The 16,715-nt window shown below is 35.5% G+C and overlaps 1 protein-coding gene across 2 annotated transcripts in view; it reads left to right on the top strand.

The window, feature by feature from the left end:
- Positions 1-14,111, top strand: part of IL31RA (interleukin 31 receptor A) — a 34,076-nt gene extending 19,965 nt beyond the window's left edge. For both annotated transcript variants that reach the window (XM_026062749.1, XM_026062750.1), the window contains exons 11-18: positions 110-326; positions 1,822-2,004; positions 4,624-4,725; positions 5,852-5,998; positions 8,629-8,769; positions 9,525-9,618; positions 11,279-11,357; positions 12,188-14,111. In XM_026062749.1, the coding sequence (XP_025918534.1) occupies positions 110-326; positions 1,822-2,004; positions 4,624-4,725; positions 5,852-5,998; positions 8,629-8,769; positions 9,525-9,618; positions 11,279-11,357; positions 12,188-12,781 (1,557 nt within the window). In that variant the 3' untranslated portion in view covers positions 12,782-14,111. The remainder of the gene's footprint in view (positions 1-109; positions 327-1,821; positions 2,005-4,623; positions 4,726-5,851; positions 5,999-8,628; positions 8,770-9,524; positions 9,619-11,278; positions 11,358-12,187) is intronic.
- Positions 14,112-16,715: the final 2,604 nt, after the last annotated feature.

The following is a 16,715-nucleotide window of genomic DNA, read 5'->3' as shown; positions in this document are numbered from 1 at the left end:
CTCCTCCTTTTTATTAGAGATAAAATGTTTGAATACAGTATATACTTTTGATTATATAAATGACACCATGAAACACTTATTGCTGAATATATATATATATTTTTAATAGCTATTAAATCACTTTCCACCACCTGGGAGAATTCTAGGCTACAGAATACAGTATTTTCCAGAAAACAGTGCTGCTCTTAAAATGATGAACATCACTACTGATAAGAAAATTATTTTACTTTTAAATGAAGAGGCATATATAATATCTGTTACTGCCTATAATTCTGCTGGAGATTCTCCTGAAGCTACTTTGAGGATTCCATCTACTGATGAAAAAAGTAAGGTTTTTGAATGTTGCGATATATTTTGCTCATTACATCAAATGATCTTTTCAACATCTGCTTAAGTTCAGTTATAGTGGAAGCAAAATTCTGCTAGGGATTTTTTTGTCCTAGAACTATAAATAGGAGAGGCTGTACAAAGATATGTAGTCCATTACTCTTCTGGCTGTGGGGGAACATCAAGTATCTCTGCTTTATTTAATCCTTTCAAAGTTGCAAAGACTAAAGTGAATAGCATACCCCAGAACAGCAGAGTAATTAAGGTTACTGGTATATTTGTTATCAGATATGGTGCTTCCTTTATAGAAGATTATTGTTGGGGCTCTTGGTTTAACATGCAAGAAAGAGCTAACAATGTTATTAGGATTTCTATTCTATTCTATTATTTACTTATTTTAATCTTGGACCTCCCAGATATAGTCCCACCCAATTCTGTTTCACCTGTCTACCAGCTCATGAAACTTGTTACCACAGGATGTTATTACAGTGCGTTAAACAATGTCATATAAACAAAGAGGTGTTTAATAAAAGTCCTTAAGATGCATTAATGGAAGCTGAGAGAAACATTTTTCTGTTCTCATGTGTGTTCCCGAAGCATACCCAGTTCTCCCCGCTGTCAGGGACAGGAAGCTGGTCTACTGCAGCACATTAGTTACGTTCTTTGGCTCTTAGTTTAATTCTGGTATCTCCCTTAACCTTGTATTGCAACATTCTGCTGCCTACCCACACTCGAGAAGGGAGGTTACGCTTGAAACACTGAATCACTTCTACATCAGTTTTTTCATGGGAAAAGTATACGTGGTCCCCTGGGATTGCTCAGTCACATTCCAATCTAATGAGAAAATTAGATATGTAGACATGATGTCATCTTGTTCTGGAGGTTGCCGACTACCTCTCTGTCCACTTCCGTATCCCACAGTAAGAGTCTTCCATATTGTGGCATACTTCTTCTACATTAATCTCTTTTCCCAGTGCTTTGCCAGGTTGAGTTTTAACTCAGGCTTATATTACCTCTATTTGGCAGCTTGACAGTTCTCTTCTTCTTAACTGTCTCTGAACTTGCTGGTTTGATTTGCTGATTTTGAGTTTCTGTCTGAAGTCCCAGTCAGATTTTCTGTATCTGCACTACTTGCAGCCAGCAAAGTGTAAAGTGGGTCATAAGAGAGACTTACCTTTGATTCTGTATGTGTAAATCTCCTTGTGTATTATCTCATTAATTTTTCCTGCTCTTTCTCTCCCTCACCCCCACCCCCCACTTTTTTGGTGACAAGTTTGACTACATAAATGCAAATGTACATATAAATAAAGCAGTGTTTTACAACCCCCACTTTTTTTATCTTGGCAAATCCTCCTGCTCTTCTAAAGAAACAATCTGTTTGCTATCACTGAATTGTTTTCTTACTGCAGTTTTTACTGGATATTTATTTTACATTTTTTTGCAGTTTTTTAGTTTTTAAGATTAAATTTATAACATTTTCTGTTAAATTTTTAGCTTCTCAGATTATTGAAACAGTGAGGACCTTTACAGCAAATGAAGAAGTGATTGTGGAATGGATGGCCTCCAAATCAGAAGTAACTAGATACGTTGTTGAGTGGTTTGAGGACCTGGAGACAGATCCTTTTCGTAGATCATGGCAATATATATCAAATTCTACAAACTGGAGAACTAGCAAGAGTACGTTAATTTACCCATTACAGCTGTGGCAATGTACAGATGTACATGTATTTATATGTAGACTGGAAAGCAGAAACAACGATGAAGTCACAAGAAGCTGATTTTGAAAATAAAGTTAGCATTATTGCTCCACTTTTGGTCAGATTGATTATTTTCATACTTAAAGTATGTGCTTAAAAGAGTAAAGGGGATTAAGGTACCTAACTTCCACTGGCTTCTAGATAAAGGTAACAGGAATTGGGCATCTGCCTTTATATCACCTTTGAGATTCCCTTTGACTCTGATCCAGAACACCATCCTGTAAATTGTATCACATTATGCATGTAAAGCATAATAATATTGATATTTGAAAGACTGCATAAATTTAATATTAAAGGATTTGAACTCTTGCAGCTTTTCTTAGAACATTTAAAAAATAACAGTATTAAATGTTTTATGGAAATCTCTGCATATAATTTAATAGCAATTTTAACTGTCTCAAATTTTCACACACCATACAAGACGGTGTTTGTTCCCATATAAGATTAGGCAACAGATTTCATATTCAAGCACTTATGTGGCTTGATTTTTCTGGCATGAAATTTCAAGTGGGGAGGCCTGACAGATGCACACTGTTTTAGCAGAGAGATGTAGAACCGAAAAACTGAATTCAAAGATGGGAAAAAGCATGTGTCTTCATGTGTGTTAGAGCAAGAGCAAGAAATCTGAAAGAGGATTTCAGGGGAAATAATCCTTTAAAATAAATAAATGGAGTAATTGGTCAATCTGGCATGTTAAATATCATAGTAAGATTTGTATATATGACTGAAGGTGTTTTAGATGGTTTGAGTAGCCGTAAGATGTGCAGACAAATAGGTGAGGATCTGCTCACCTTTTTCTTTGAAGCCTACTTTTTTAATTGCAAAATTCTCTAAATAGTAATGATTTGGCTATGTTCATGTAGTTGCCACAAAAAATCTAACTTTACAACGGTGTGTAGAGGTCAAGAAATATGTACAAAGGGAAAACTGTGAATGTTAATATCAATGTGAATATCCCTTGCATGTTATTGTTAGCTAATAAAATAGAAATGCATCTGCTCTTTATACATCTGGATGTTTATTTTACAAACATAGGAACAATGGTTAAAATGTTTAAGATACCTAAGTGAATTTTGGATTATTTCCTCTTTGGTTCTCCATTGGTGAAATTAAATGTATTAAATTTGAAGGTCACTTGTGTTCGTGTAAGGATCTTTCTGAATCCCACATCAGGGAAAAAAGCTTCAGTCTTCAGGAAACAAGTACTCTGCATTTTTTAAAGTGAAAAGGAGCATATGGTTTGTTAATGGTGAGAGTCTAGCTTGCCTGTGAAATTTGTTTTACTGGCTCAACAACACTGCTTTAAGTAGTGTTTCTGTTGCAGTAAAACAAGTAAAAGGAAAATCTGCTTGAACAAAATTCAAGAACAGTTGATTACATTTTGAACTAAGATGGATAAGTCCTGAGTCTTATGCTGAAAATCGCTCTGTGCTATTCCAACAAGTTGCTGTGTGGAATAAAATGCTATTTATAGACTCCCAGTTAAAATTCCTTGCTCCGAAGCATGATGGGGAGAGATCTTTGTTTACCCTGAACATAAGTCAGACTCGATGTTTCAAGGCAACTTTGACCTTACTGTTGCTCAGGCCTGTTTCCGGCATTCTTTTGTGGAATTACTTTAGAGCAACATGTGGACCATCATAATCTGTGCTGAACTGTAATATAGGTAAGGAATGAAAAAGCAGCAGAGAGCTGCAGCGGTCTGTCTATAGCCATTATCTTGCTGAACAAGCTGCAGAACTTGAGGAAGGAAAGGTTTAGGAAACCCTTTACACTGGCTTCATCCTGCTGGATGTGAAGACACAGATGTGGCCTTCCTGAGCTGAAGAGTTCCCTGTAAGCAGGGAGGAGTGCACTCTAAGTACTGGGCTGCCGGATCATTCAGAGTTTGAAATATCATTTCTAGAACTATGTCCTGAAATGCATAATATTCCAGTGCAGAAATTTTGTCTGTAGAATTGTAGTTTTGAGGTGGGTTGGTTAGAAGTAGATTTGCAGTTTGCCTAACTGGAACCTCAACATAAGGTTAAGAATTGGAGCTCCCTTGTGCCTTTTAAACTGTTTCTATGATGCACATAAACCTTCTTTTGCAGAGATGTGATAAAGAAGATCAAAAGATCTTCTAAAGAAGATGTGATAGTCAAAGATATCCACTGATGTATCACTGGATACTGGATTTTTGAAAATAAAAACTGCCTCCAAAACCTCAGACTGTTAGAGATGAGTAGGTGGCGTCATACGTAGTAGCTACATAAGGCCAAAGTATAATTACTTATTCAAAGCATTTCTAGTGAAAAATGAGTCAGAATCCAAGCACTCTTAGAAATTCTATCAAATAGTTCATTGTGTTAAATGTAGTAATGAACATTTAAAACAAATATATACTGTTTGTTAAAAAGCTGAAGAAAATAGAAGTATGGAGCAGAACATATTTAGAATTCCATCTCCAGCTAGCAAGAAATTGCCTTTTCTTTTTTTACTTTCATTGTATGAATTTTATGCAGAGAATTATGTAAACATCTTTTTTTTTTCTTTACAGAAACCTTTAAACCATTTATATGCTATAACATCTCAGTGTATCCTCTCTATGGAAATAAAGTAGGAGCTCCATATTCCGTACAAACTTACATTCAAGAAAAAAGTACGTATTTACAACTATTAATGCTGTGAAAGCTGGGTTGTAGTGCATCTGTTAAAGTACATTATCTTTGAGCAACTTGGTACTGGCATTACTGTTAGAAAAAGATGATTTAAATAACCCAGGAGTCAGGCTTCCTGATTTCTGTTCATAGACCAGCTCTACAGTATTGTTTGAAAATACACGTCTTCATATGGGTACGGTGCTGTTTGAATCTACTCATTTGTTGTAAAGTTTACATACTGTTTATAAATCATTTGTTATGGATGTTGGCACAAACATATAATAATTTTTTAAAACTAATCTCTTAAACCTTGTATCTATGTTTAGATATATAATTTGATTTGATTTTAGTGATACAATGACTGAGGTTAGTTGTGCCATATTTGTTACTAATATATGAGGAAACCTGCTCACAGAGTAAAATGGAAGTGCTTGCTTTTCTTAAATTTTATAATATAAGAGAATATGTGCAGCCCTGCATATTAAAAATTGTAAAAAGCCATGAAGCTTCAAGTTGGACAGAAACTGTGGGTGAAAGTGTGTTTTGCAAGGAGGAAGGGTTCATTATTTGTAGAAGTGTAATGTGAATTCACTGACTTTATACAGCTAGCTGTAAGAATCTAGTTCATAGATAAGCTTAAGATTTCAGGTGTAAATTTAAATTTGTGTGTATGTATGTATAGGTCTATATATGTGTGCACACATGTAGCACCATGCAGCATTGAACAGTGTGAATTACTAGAAGCAGGTAATGGAGTATACAGTGAGTAATCATATTTACAAGCATAGCTAGAACTTGCTTTTGAATGCTTTCCTGCTAATAGGGACCTGTGAGAGTATTAAAGGACGTTTTACTTTTCAGCTTCTCTGTGATGTTTTGAGGATAGAGATTTTTAATTATCTGAAGGTCCTCAAATGCAATTACCAAAATAGAAGCTGGGAGGTGCTACCAGAAGTAATCACATATTAGAGAGGGTGAGGAAAGTTAGGGACTATATCGGGGAACTATTAAGACATACAATTATAGTAGCTAATGCTACTGGTATGCACAAATTAATGCGGATGGATAAAATTGTGACACTTAGATTTGCTTGGTTTTTTTCTAATTTATAATACTTGTGTGTAGAACCATCAGAAGGACCTATGGCTGACACAGGTATTCCAGGCAAAAATGAAATTACAATTAAATGGAAGGAAATTTCAAAGGATAAACGAAATGGCTTTATCAGTAACTATACAATATTTTATAAACCTGAAGGTGGAAAAGAATTGAGTAAGTATACATTAAACCTCAAAGCTTTCAACAGCATTGTGACAATCTGCTATCTGAAGATAATTATTTTTATAGTTATTACCATACCTTGTTATTATATGTCAAAAGTGTCTATCTGAAAGTACTGGTACTAAAATTCCATAATCTTTATGCAAGCCAAACATCTTTAAGTTAAATGATAGGGGCATTCTAGTGAATATCCTAATTTTTAATACTACCTGTATATTCTTGCTCAATTTCTTTGACTGTTCTGGATTTATTTTGTACAGCAGTGTGTGCTTTTAGTGCATTTTCTTTACTATTAGCATTGTCCTACCTATGGTAGTGCAGCATTGACTGTGATCCACATCATCCTTTCTGCTCCTGTAACTGAGGGGATGCAAATCTAGTGGCTCTCCAAGATTCAGGCATTAAATTTAGGAAGTGTATGATGGCACTGTCGTTTCTCTTCCCTTTCCCGAATGCGGATAGAAGCTAGTGTATAAGAGGCTTTTTGCAGCTTGTTTTCCATTAATGGTAAAAGGTCAATTATGCAGGATTGTGACAAATCAGACAATGTTACTGGTCACCCACTTGCTGTTCTCCCTTTTTTACATAAGTACTAGTCTCCGTCCATCTCCAAGTCTCTCCTCTCTTCTCTCATGACACGCCTCTGAACTCAATAGGAAGAATCATGGTAGAGATAGAGGAGTTAAAGTGGAGCTAAAATATATTGGAAGGTCATGGATTCTGTGTAAATCCATAAATGATGGAGCTCTTGACAGTTTAGTGAGTTCTGTGCGTGTCCTTGGAAGAATGCCTCTCCCAAGTCCTTGGTTTCTGGAACAGAATGGTGGAAATTTTCTGGTGAAAATGTTCTTACAGTCAGTTTTATAATAAAAGCAAAATAGCAAATGATATCTAAGAAGCTAAAATCTGCCAAGAAATTGCTGCTTTGGACATGTTTTTTTAGATTCATCTTATCAAATGTGCTTAATGTTCTGTCCTTAGTATTGCTTTCTTGCTCTGGAGGCTGGTGGCATAATTTTTCAAGCATGTTTTTATTCTTCTGCCTTTGGAATGGTATCCACACAAAGTCTTGGTATAATCCTCTATTCAGAACTTCCATAGCATAAATCTCAGCAGAATCTTTTATGCAAAGTGTTTCTGTGACCTGACTTTGTTTTTCCTGTATAATTTAAAAAAAATATATTTTGTGTCACTCAGCATTTCAGAAATAGTTTTTTCCTTCTTTGTTTTGAGCATCACAGTTAGCAGACACCTGACATAATCTTAAAATTTTTTTTTTTTTGAAGATCTCCAAAATAACAAAGCTTATCATATCTTCAGCTGCTTCTGGATACCCAGATCAGAGCCAGGGCTTGGTAATTTGTGAATTAAAAAGAGGAAGCTGTGACAATTTCAGTCGGATTCAGTCCTCTGTGTACACTCATTCTTGCTGTGTTGGTTGCTGAGTGACTTGATACAGGCTGCTTTGTGCAAGGTCATCCTCAAGACATGCAGCCTCAGCGGTGCAAAATGGTCCCTTTTACTTAGCAAAGCTTCTCGTACACAACAGATTGTGCCCATTTTAGGGCTTTGGATTAGATTCTTGAGGAAATTAGTTTTAATAGGAACTCAAGGGAATTGATTCTAAGTGGAAAAAACATACTGTACTGATGTTTTTTGAGGATTCCCTCATGTCACATCTTATTAATAAGAATACAACTTTGAGTTTGTGCCAAGGTGGCTTCATTGACGTTTTAACTCTACAACTTAACGTTTCCTGCCTTGATTTAAGAAAAACTGAATTTGTTTAATTTCAGGGTATATTGCTGCACATCTGTTTCCTGAGTGTTTCTTGACTGAATGAGTTAAATGATGGCATGAGTTGGTTTTGGCTTCATGCAATAGAAAATGTTTTAGTGACTTTAATTTTATAATATGAACATGTTTTTAATATTCTTTGTACATATAGAATATTATGTGCCTTGCTTAAAATAATTTAAAAAGTAAAATGTATCATACTAATTCCAGGAATAGAGAAGGTATTTGAAACGTGTTCTATTCAGAGAAACATTTTGAAACCCGGGGCGGGGGGGACAGGACAGGACTGCTGCTTTCAGCTAGCTTCCTCTGGCTTTGTTGGGGTGATGTCCAAGTGTTCGATACGTTGCATCCTTTTGGATGTTCAGTGTCTGACTGCATGTACTTAGAAATACAGTTCAATTTCGGGATATGCAGAAACAAACTTTGCCAACTATTTTAAGATCTTAATTTCTGACCTTAGGTCCCACAGCTTGAGGGTATAAAGTTCTTAAAACACTCTTTTTAAGGGTAAAATATATTTTGTGAGATTATGTTTTGCCTATCTTAAATCTTGGTGAATTTAAAAAATACATACATGATGGCTTATTTTCTGCCCTAAACTGTTAGGTAGCTTTGATAAACATTGCTTGATAATTTAAGTGCTTTATCCTAAAGGATCATTAGCGTTTGTATTTCAAATTGTCTGTAAAGCATCCTGTCATCTATTGGTATAAGAAATGCTAAATAAGTTTACAGTTCTATGATACAACACTATTTTTGATTAAAAAAAAAAAACAAAAAAAACTTTGTGTGTTTGTTTACATAAATCTTCTACTAAAAAGATGAAACAGTGAACCCTGATGTTCTGCAATACAGACTGAAGTCCTTACAAGCGAATACCCAATATACAGTTCATATCATGGCAACCAATGAAGCTGGTGGAACCAGCGGAGAACCAAAAACCTTCAAGACTTTGAAATTCAGTAAGTAATATTCAAGGTTAGTTATTAAAATAGGTTTTGGAGGTAAGAAATGGAAGATATTTTTATTTTTTAGACTGTAAATTCATCTGCTAGTTTGCTTCTCAAATGCAAGGTAAATTGTGCCAGGCTGAGGGCTCATCTCTGCTATCAGTACCTGCCTGTGGTAGCTGGTGGAAAGCCAGCTCAGAAATCTGCACACTATTTCAGTCATTAATTTTTAAATATGCATACACTATAGTTACTCTATCTCCTGCATTGAATTTCCAGTTTATTTTATAATAACGGGGAGAAGTGGCTCTATACAGTAGTTTTAGGTGACACTAAAACATCAGCTGCCCAAAGAGGTGGTAGACTTTTCATCCTTGGTTATATTTAAAGCTTGGCTCAGTGTGACCCTGAGCCATCTGATCTAATTACAGAGTTGGCCAAGATGACCTCCGAATGTCTCCTTGAATCTGAATTACTGTGTGATTGTATTAAGTAAATTCAAAAAAACAGTACATCTGTTCCTGTTCCATCATAGACTGCTTTTCTGTCTCGGCATCTGTGACTTGTTGGATGCAAAATACTCATCTTTTGATACATGTCATACAATGAGTACCATATAGTATCCTAAGTAATTTTAGTTAGTTTGGGCAGAGCTTTTTAAAATTGTGCTAATTAGGTGACTTAGATGTTTAAAACTAGCCTTGCAGTGGAATATAGGAGGAAATGATAAACATCTGTTTTGTTTTTCTTGTTCTTTTTCTTTAAAGATAAAGAAGACATTATTTTCATTGCTATACCAGTTGGATTAAGTATGTTGTTTTTATTAGTCCTTTGGATAACATGTATTCTTAAAAAGCGCATGTGAGTACATTTTATACATTCCAAGACTGACTATTACTAGTACATTTTAACTTGTAAAAAGCAGTTTATTTTTTTTAAATGCTTCTGTGTTGGGTTTTGAACCAATGTCAGATTAAGAAAACGTAGCAATTTGAGTAAGAAATGACTAAGTATACAGATTAACTTGTAACAGCAGTTATATGCTATAATCCAAATATAAATATTTTTTAGAAAGTGCAGTAAATCGGAATAAAGTAGTAGATGATATGTAAATCCATTTTTCCTATAGCAATTTAGCAACTGAGTTATTTGAGGATAGGTACAACTGATGGATTCTTGTAATTGAAGTCACTATTTACAGAAAGTGTTTCATGCCATTTGCAATTCCATGGTCTATCAAGTCAGGGGCACACAGTTTAAGTCAGTTACTTAAAAGTTAATAATGCCAAAAATCAAGTTGCCCATATGGTCTTAATAAATCTGCTAATATATCACTAGAATACATTTCATGTAACTTTTATTGGTTGCCTTAGCTGCATTAATACTACTTTTATGTCACCTGTGTATGCTACCCTGCGCTGTAAAGGAGTCAAACAGAAACTAGACGCTTCATCATATGAAAGAATTTTGCCTGTTCCATGGGTATGGATCCGTATCCACATATGATCCCTAGTTCTTTTATCTGCTATCTCAGATGACACTTGCCAGCAAGCTGCTTCCTCAGAGCATGGGAATGTTAAAACATCCTAAAGATGGTCTTGCAAATTTTTAAGGCTACAAAATATACTTTTCTCTAGCGTGAAAAGTGACTGGGTTGTTTGGCTGAAGCTTAGTAATACACCTATTTAATCTTTACTGTTTTGGAGGGGTGGTTCTAAGCTATTAAAACCAAGATTTTTATGATGTGAAGCATCAGGTAGTGTTAGTATAACGTGTCACTTCCAACTCTTTTATATCTTCATCTGTGTTGCATACTCTTGGATTTCTCACAATAGTAAAAAATTGCTTTGATCCTGGAGAATACTTTGAGATGTAGCTGTGTGTTCATATTCTGGTCTGGGTCAAACTGGAAAGTGATCCAGCAGGATGTCCAACTATGGCCTGGTTTGCATACACTTAAGCGTATACCTAATCTGAGTAGGTATTTTGTTTCCTGTTCACTGCTTCATCAGAGTTATAAGCTACAGCTTCAATTCGCACGATTTATCTGCTGCTGACCTAACAGCTCAGTGTAGCTCTAGTTTTCTATAATGGTAGTGACACCTTCACTAAAGCAAAGTTTACTTGAGGTGCCTCTTCACTGAAGAACTATCCTGAAACATGATCGCAACAGTTCTCGTATACAGCCTTATTTTAGTGTAGTATTACTTAATCTTGTGCTCTTTTAGGCTAAACTGTTACAATTATGAATTAGTACTGAACTGTAAGCCTTTAAGTCAGAAAGTCAACTTTAGTGTATCAGCAATTTTTCTCCAATTTTTCTTTAGCCCAAAATTTTTATTTGTTGAGAAAATTGACAAAAAAAAATTGACACGAGGGAAAATAACTTTACTGAAAAAGATTGTGTTAATGTAGGACAGACTTCCTTTGTAAAAGTTTGATATTTTAGCAGTATTTAGACTTTTTTGACATTTAATCTATTTCTTTCATCAGTTGACTAAATTTCCTTTCTCAATTACAGGTTTAAAAATGTTTGCTGGCCTGACATACCCAATCCTGCAGAGAGCATTGCAGTAGAATGGCCTGTTGATGCATCTATGGTAATAATCTCGATTTTGTTCATTAAAGGTGGGATCAAACAGACAGAAGGGAAGTGCCTCTCTGACAGTCATTTTATGAATTAATCAAAAAAGTATTGAATTTATAACACTAAAACAAAAGAAAAAATATCCTTAGTTTTATTTCAAAATAGTAGAAAAAGATGCATATTTATAAAACATGTTCCTTTAATTCTTGTGTGATAAAGATAAATAATGCTTTAAGGTTAGTGGTTGATGGACATGACTCATTAAATACACTGAAGTATGATTTCTCAGGGTGTTGAGTCTATTGACTCAGATTGCCGAATCTGGATAGTTCCCAATTTCTCCGCAATATAGGTTGCAGAACATATAATCAGATTTAGCAATCTTTTTCACTGTTTGTTTGCTGCTTAGTGAATTTTGACACTTATTTAAATGAAATGGTGTGATAAGGATTTCACAGAACATGTATTTTTTGGAGAATGGGATTGTAAAGTTTGGTCTGAAAAAAGGCTGGTCAGAGTGTAAAAGATAGAAAAAGTTCAGCTTGATTCTGAGCCTTCATTGAAAGTCTTTATAAGCAAAAAAAAAAAACTTGTTATGAAAACTTTTAAGAAACAAACAGAATAACATTGTCATTTTTTAGTCCTCTTTCACAGTATAACTGCATTCCAGCTGAAATGCACATCAGGTCTTCATTAATGCACTTCTAAAATGAAAAGTGTCAAACGGTAGTTTCATGTATTTATATATATATAAATATATGCATACACGTGTGTGTGTATAAGTCTTCTGATACATTATCTACCTTTGTCATAATCTTCAAATTGATCTCTTTGTACTGACAGAATCCCTTCTTGAAGGGAGTAACATCTGAGGATAAAACTATAGGTGGCTTGGAAGATGTAAGTATTTTGGAACCCTGTTTTCCTGAAGAACATGAAAACTTGCTGCTAATGAATCGTGAAAACCATGTTTCAGAATATACTGATATTAATACAAAAGACATGATTAACGGAGATGAAAAGATACCATATAGTGAAGAACATGAAGCTGCCAAGCATCTTTCACCATCCATGCCTTATACAATTACTGACCCAGATATCAGAAGTCAAGTGCTTTCAACTTTGATACCAGCCAAGAAAATCCAACCCCTAGAAATGCTGGAAGATGATTTGCATGAATCCCAACGTACTTCACATCAAAATGAAGAAAATAAGGGAGAAGTTTTAAATCTCCCAGATCTCAGTGAAAAAGCAGTGTTCAATCCATATCTTAAAAATTCTGTTAATACAAGGGAATTTCTCATTTCTGAGAATTTGCCAGAGCGCAGTAAGAATGAACCCAAAAGCCAGTCAACTGCCATATCTCCTTTTCAACAAAATATTGTAGGACAATCCTATGTAACATTGGACATGTTTGGGCTGGCCACAGCTCATTAGCATGAGAAACCTTTCTGTGCAAAGTCCCCTTGTGAGATTTATCCTGGCATTGCTGCCTTTTATATATTCATGTATTCAAAGCTGGATGATCTCAGTTACTCTGGATGAACTTACCCTGTTCTTTTGAAAGGCAGTGAAGTAATCAATGCACTGCATTTATACCTGTCAAGGTTCACCTCAACTGTTGTTTCTTTTGCCTGTTGGATGTATCAGAAGTGAGACAAAGGAATTAGCTTTTTTATTTTTTCTTGGTTCTCCCATATCAGTTTATTAAAACAAGCGGATCTTTACTGTGAGAACATCCAGCAGCCCAAGTAGCTCACCAGTTTCCCTCCAGGCAACCAATAGCTGAGCACTGTTGGGGCACAATGTATGTACTTGGACAGAGCCAGGATCTGCCAAATCCTCCCTTGAAGTTAAATGAAGTAGAACTGTTTTTCTATTCTTCTTTTCCCCGATTGTTGATTTTTGGATTTTATTTGTAATGGTCCTCCTATTTTACAAGTAATTAGTAGATTTCTGTCATCATCTTGTTGTATCCTGACTCCTGAGTTAACAGTTGGCTCAAGTTTTCCTATCTGTTGTTGAGAAGATATTTGCTGTGTATATGTTATTGACTTGTGTACATTTTGAAAAAGGTAGGCTTCTGCTGGCTTTCTTGCTTTCTTCCCCTCATCTCTTGTTTTTAAATATTCTGTATTTTGTGCTGATTTTCATGTCTCCTCTTCATTTTCTACACGAACTGTTCTACAAAACCTTAGAGCTGTTGTAGAACTGTTTCTACAGTTCTATAGGAACTGTTTACTGCAGGATATCTTATCTTAGTGTTTCTTTGTCTCTAATTTATTTTAGCTTCAAACCTTTTTTCCCAGTTGAGGTTTTGGTATTTTTAACTGAAAAAAAAATCAGCTGAATATAGCATCTTATGTTGGAATAAACACTGAATTTATATTTAGGGAAGTCTTTCTCCTTTAAGTATTGAAAAAACACTAAATCTACAAAATATCCTAAGATGCCCTCTAACTGATTTAGAACTAAAGGTTTCTACAGGAAGGCTGTAAGTTCTGAGTCATAAAACTACTTGCAGTTTGTTTTATGCAGGAAATGAATGTGTTAGTTAAGCAGGGAACTCACAATCTGATTATTTTTTTCAGCAGAAAAGAGGCTATTACTGTAAAATTCTTAGCAAAATATTTATTATATCAAATGACAGATTAAAAAGAGATGTATTCAACTCTGAATAAAAAATGTTAAAATGGTGTGTTAGGTGTGATATGTGCCTGACAATAGTCATTTTAAGACTTTATTTTGGCAGCATGTGAAGGCTTGACATAATTGGTTGTCTTTGTGCATAACTACAGGCTTCCTTGGGGGAGAAAAAGGTATCACTCATTGGGATGGAAAAAGGAGAGAGTAATCAAAATAGGCAATGATGGCTTTTCCTTCTGGTCAGGGAAAGGAAAGAGAAGGGAAGATCCATTGTTCAGCATAAATTAAGCTGAGTCTTACTCGGAATGTGTTGGCTATTGCTAAGGCAGGGTGAAGTTTACATTTAGGCAGAAAAGCTACATCAGTATCTTGGAAGCGCCTTCTGCTTTACAGCAATGTTTCCTATCTGCAGCAATACCTTTCTTATTGTTTCTTGGAAATGTTTTGTACAGCAGCACTGATTGCGCATCCTTCCCCGCCAAGGTCTTTGGATCACTTTCCCAACCACAGTGCTCTAAGCCAAAGTGTTTGATTGTTTTTCCTTCCTTAGATAAGTTATGCTCTGAAATAAACATAGGGATGCAGATTTACCGTTGTCAGTGCTCCTGCTGCTTCACTCGCTTTTGAATTTCTCACAGCTATGTTGCCATTTACTTTTTCAGAAGTCACTGACTCAGTCACAGCTGTTTTTTCCCCTTAAATCTCAATATTTGTTCTAATATCACAAGATTTAAAAGGAAACACATATGGGGATGTTTTAGTGCACCTATCTAAGAATTGTTTAGCAACCATAGGAAAGATGCATGCTCCGAGTTGTGTCAAGTTAAAAAAAATAAAAATGTAACCTTTAAGTGATCGCTAGAAAGTAGGCCTTTTTGTTGGCTGGCTTGCATAGGGTCTTCCTATAACATCTAGCTTCTGGAGGGCAAGAAGCTGCTTTCCATCCCATTTCATTTTCTTCTTTATTGCTATCCTGCTTTTTTCTCCTTACTACTCTTTTCCTTCCCCATTATTTGCTTTGAAAAAGAGTAATGCAGTAAGTAGGCTCAGTGTTTCCCAGCATTTAGGGTGGCTTTTTGCCCATGTTCTGGAATGTCAGCTTCTTGGTCTTGGTTCATTTTGTGTTCAGATCTGTACTCTTTCTGACTTTTCACAATTTGTCTTTCAAACTAATGCTGTGAACCAAGAAAAAAAAAGATGAGAGCACATGGAAAAGTTTTTATTAGGTATGTTGAGGGTTAATGTGTGGTAACTTAAAACAAACAAACAAAAAAGATAAGATACTTCTAATGCTGAGAACATCATCTGTGTATCAAGTTATACTAAATATCCCATTTAGATATTCTAGATTTTTAGGTTTACTTAGAAATGTGACTTTATTTTGAGAGGGAGCCACAAACATTGTATATTTGGGCAGTTAATCCAGTTTTATGATGTGAGGTGGCAATGGCATGTTGGACATTACAATAATTTAACTTTTGGTAATTTTTTCTAGAAGGATACCCGGTATGATTATCCCTAGAGACCAGTTTTCCTAGATTTCATTCCGTTTGAGAATCACTCATATCAAAAATCTGAAAAACGCTAATCTCCACCCTTCCCTCAGCAACTTCAAATGCAGAAAATTAATCATTAATGGATCTTTGCAAGATTGATAGACATCAGTTTATAGCATAATTTCAGTAAGGTCTTCATTTATCTTGGTAATTGTCATTCTTCTGTATATCATACAGTTAATTCCTCTTTTGACCTTAGGGCTCTGCAAATTACTAGTAGGTGTATATTTTTCACTTATCAGATTTTTAGCTAAATTTGATTTTTTGTTACCTGTATTCACCTCTAGTTCCCCAGAATTTCATATTCTTTCAACAGGAATCCCACAAACTTTGATATAACAGATTAACCTGTTACAGGCAGATTTTCCCCCCTATATAACCTAAGATATTCCTGTGCTCTTCCTGTCTTTAAAATTGCCCAAAAAGGGGAATATATACTCGTGTTTAATGGAGGGGAAAGGAGAAACCTGGAAGCTTTCTTGCTCCAGTTATACTTTCTCGTTCAGTGAGTGCTCCTCCACAGATGGTGTGGTCACTGCTGAAGAACTGCCACAGATAGCTTAGCAATGGCTTTGCGCCAACTGGTACTATAAGTCAATATTTATCTTGCCAGGGTGTATTTCATTGGAGATAACATGTTTATCTTTCCTGTTCCAGAAAAATGAGTTTATTATAGACAGATCTTTGAGATAGTTGGTGATTTCTCAAGATAGATGTTTCATCTTGTATTCACGAGTGAGCACTTACATCCTGGTTTGGTATCTCTTGTAATAGAGGTAAACGTTTGCATGCAATAGATCTCTAATCTGAGCACAGAGTGTGTGTGTGTGTGTGTGTGTGTGAGACTCATGGCTTCTGTTCCTGGCTCAGCAAATGGGTTCGTGTCACCTTTGCAAAGTTGTTTCAGCAGTCCTGCTACAATTATTTTTTTCAGTTTTGTACAGTGATGCCATACGGCTTCGTGTTTGTATGTTGCTTTGAGATTAAAGAATGCAAGATGCAATTTAGATAGAATTACAGAATCACAGAATCACAGAATCGCTGAGGTTGGGAGGGACCTCTGGAGATCGTCTAGTCCAACCCCCCTACTCAAGCAGGGTCACCTAGAGCACATTGCACAGGATTGCATCCAGGCGCGTTTTGAATATCTCCAGAGAAGGAGACTCCAC

The sequence above is a fragment of the Apteryx rowi genome, unplaced genomic scaffold (genome assembly GCF_003343035.1).
Source record: "Apteryx rowi isolate R43461 unplaced genomic scaffold, aptRow1 scaffold_192, whole genome shotgun sequence".
In the NCBI taxonomy this organism is placed as follows: Eukaryota; Metazoa; Chordata; class Aves; order Apterygiformes; family Apterygidae; genus Apteryx; species Apteryx rowi.
The sequence above is the reverse complement of the archived record's forward strand: the minus strand, read 5'-3'. Positions and strand labels throughout refer to the sequence as shown.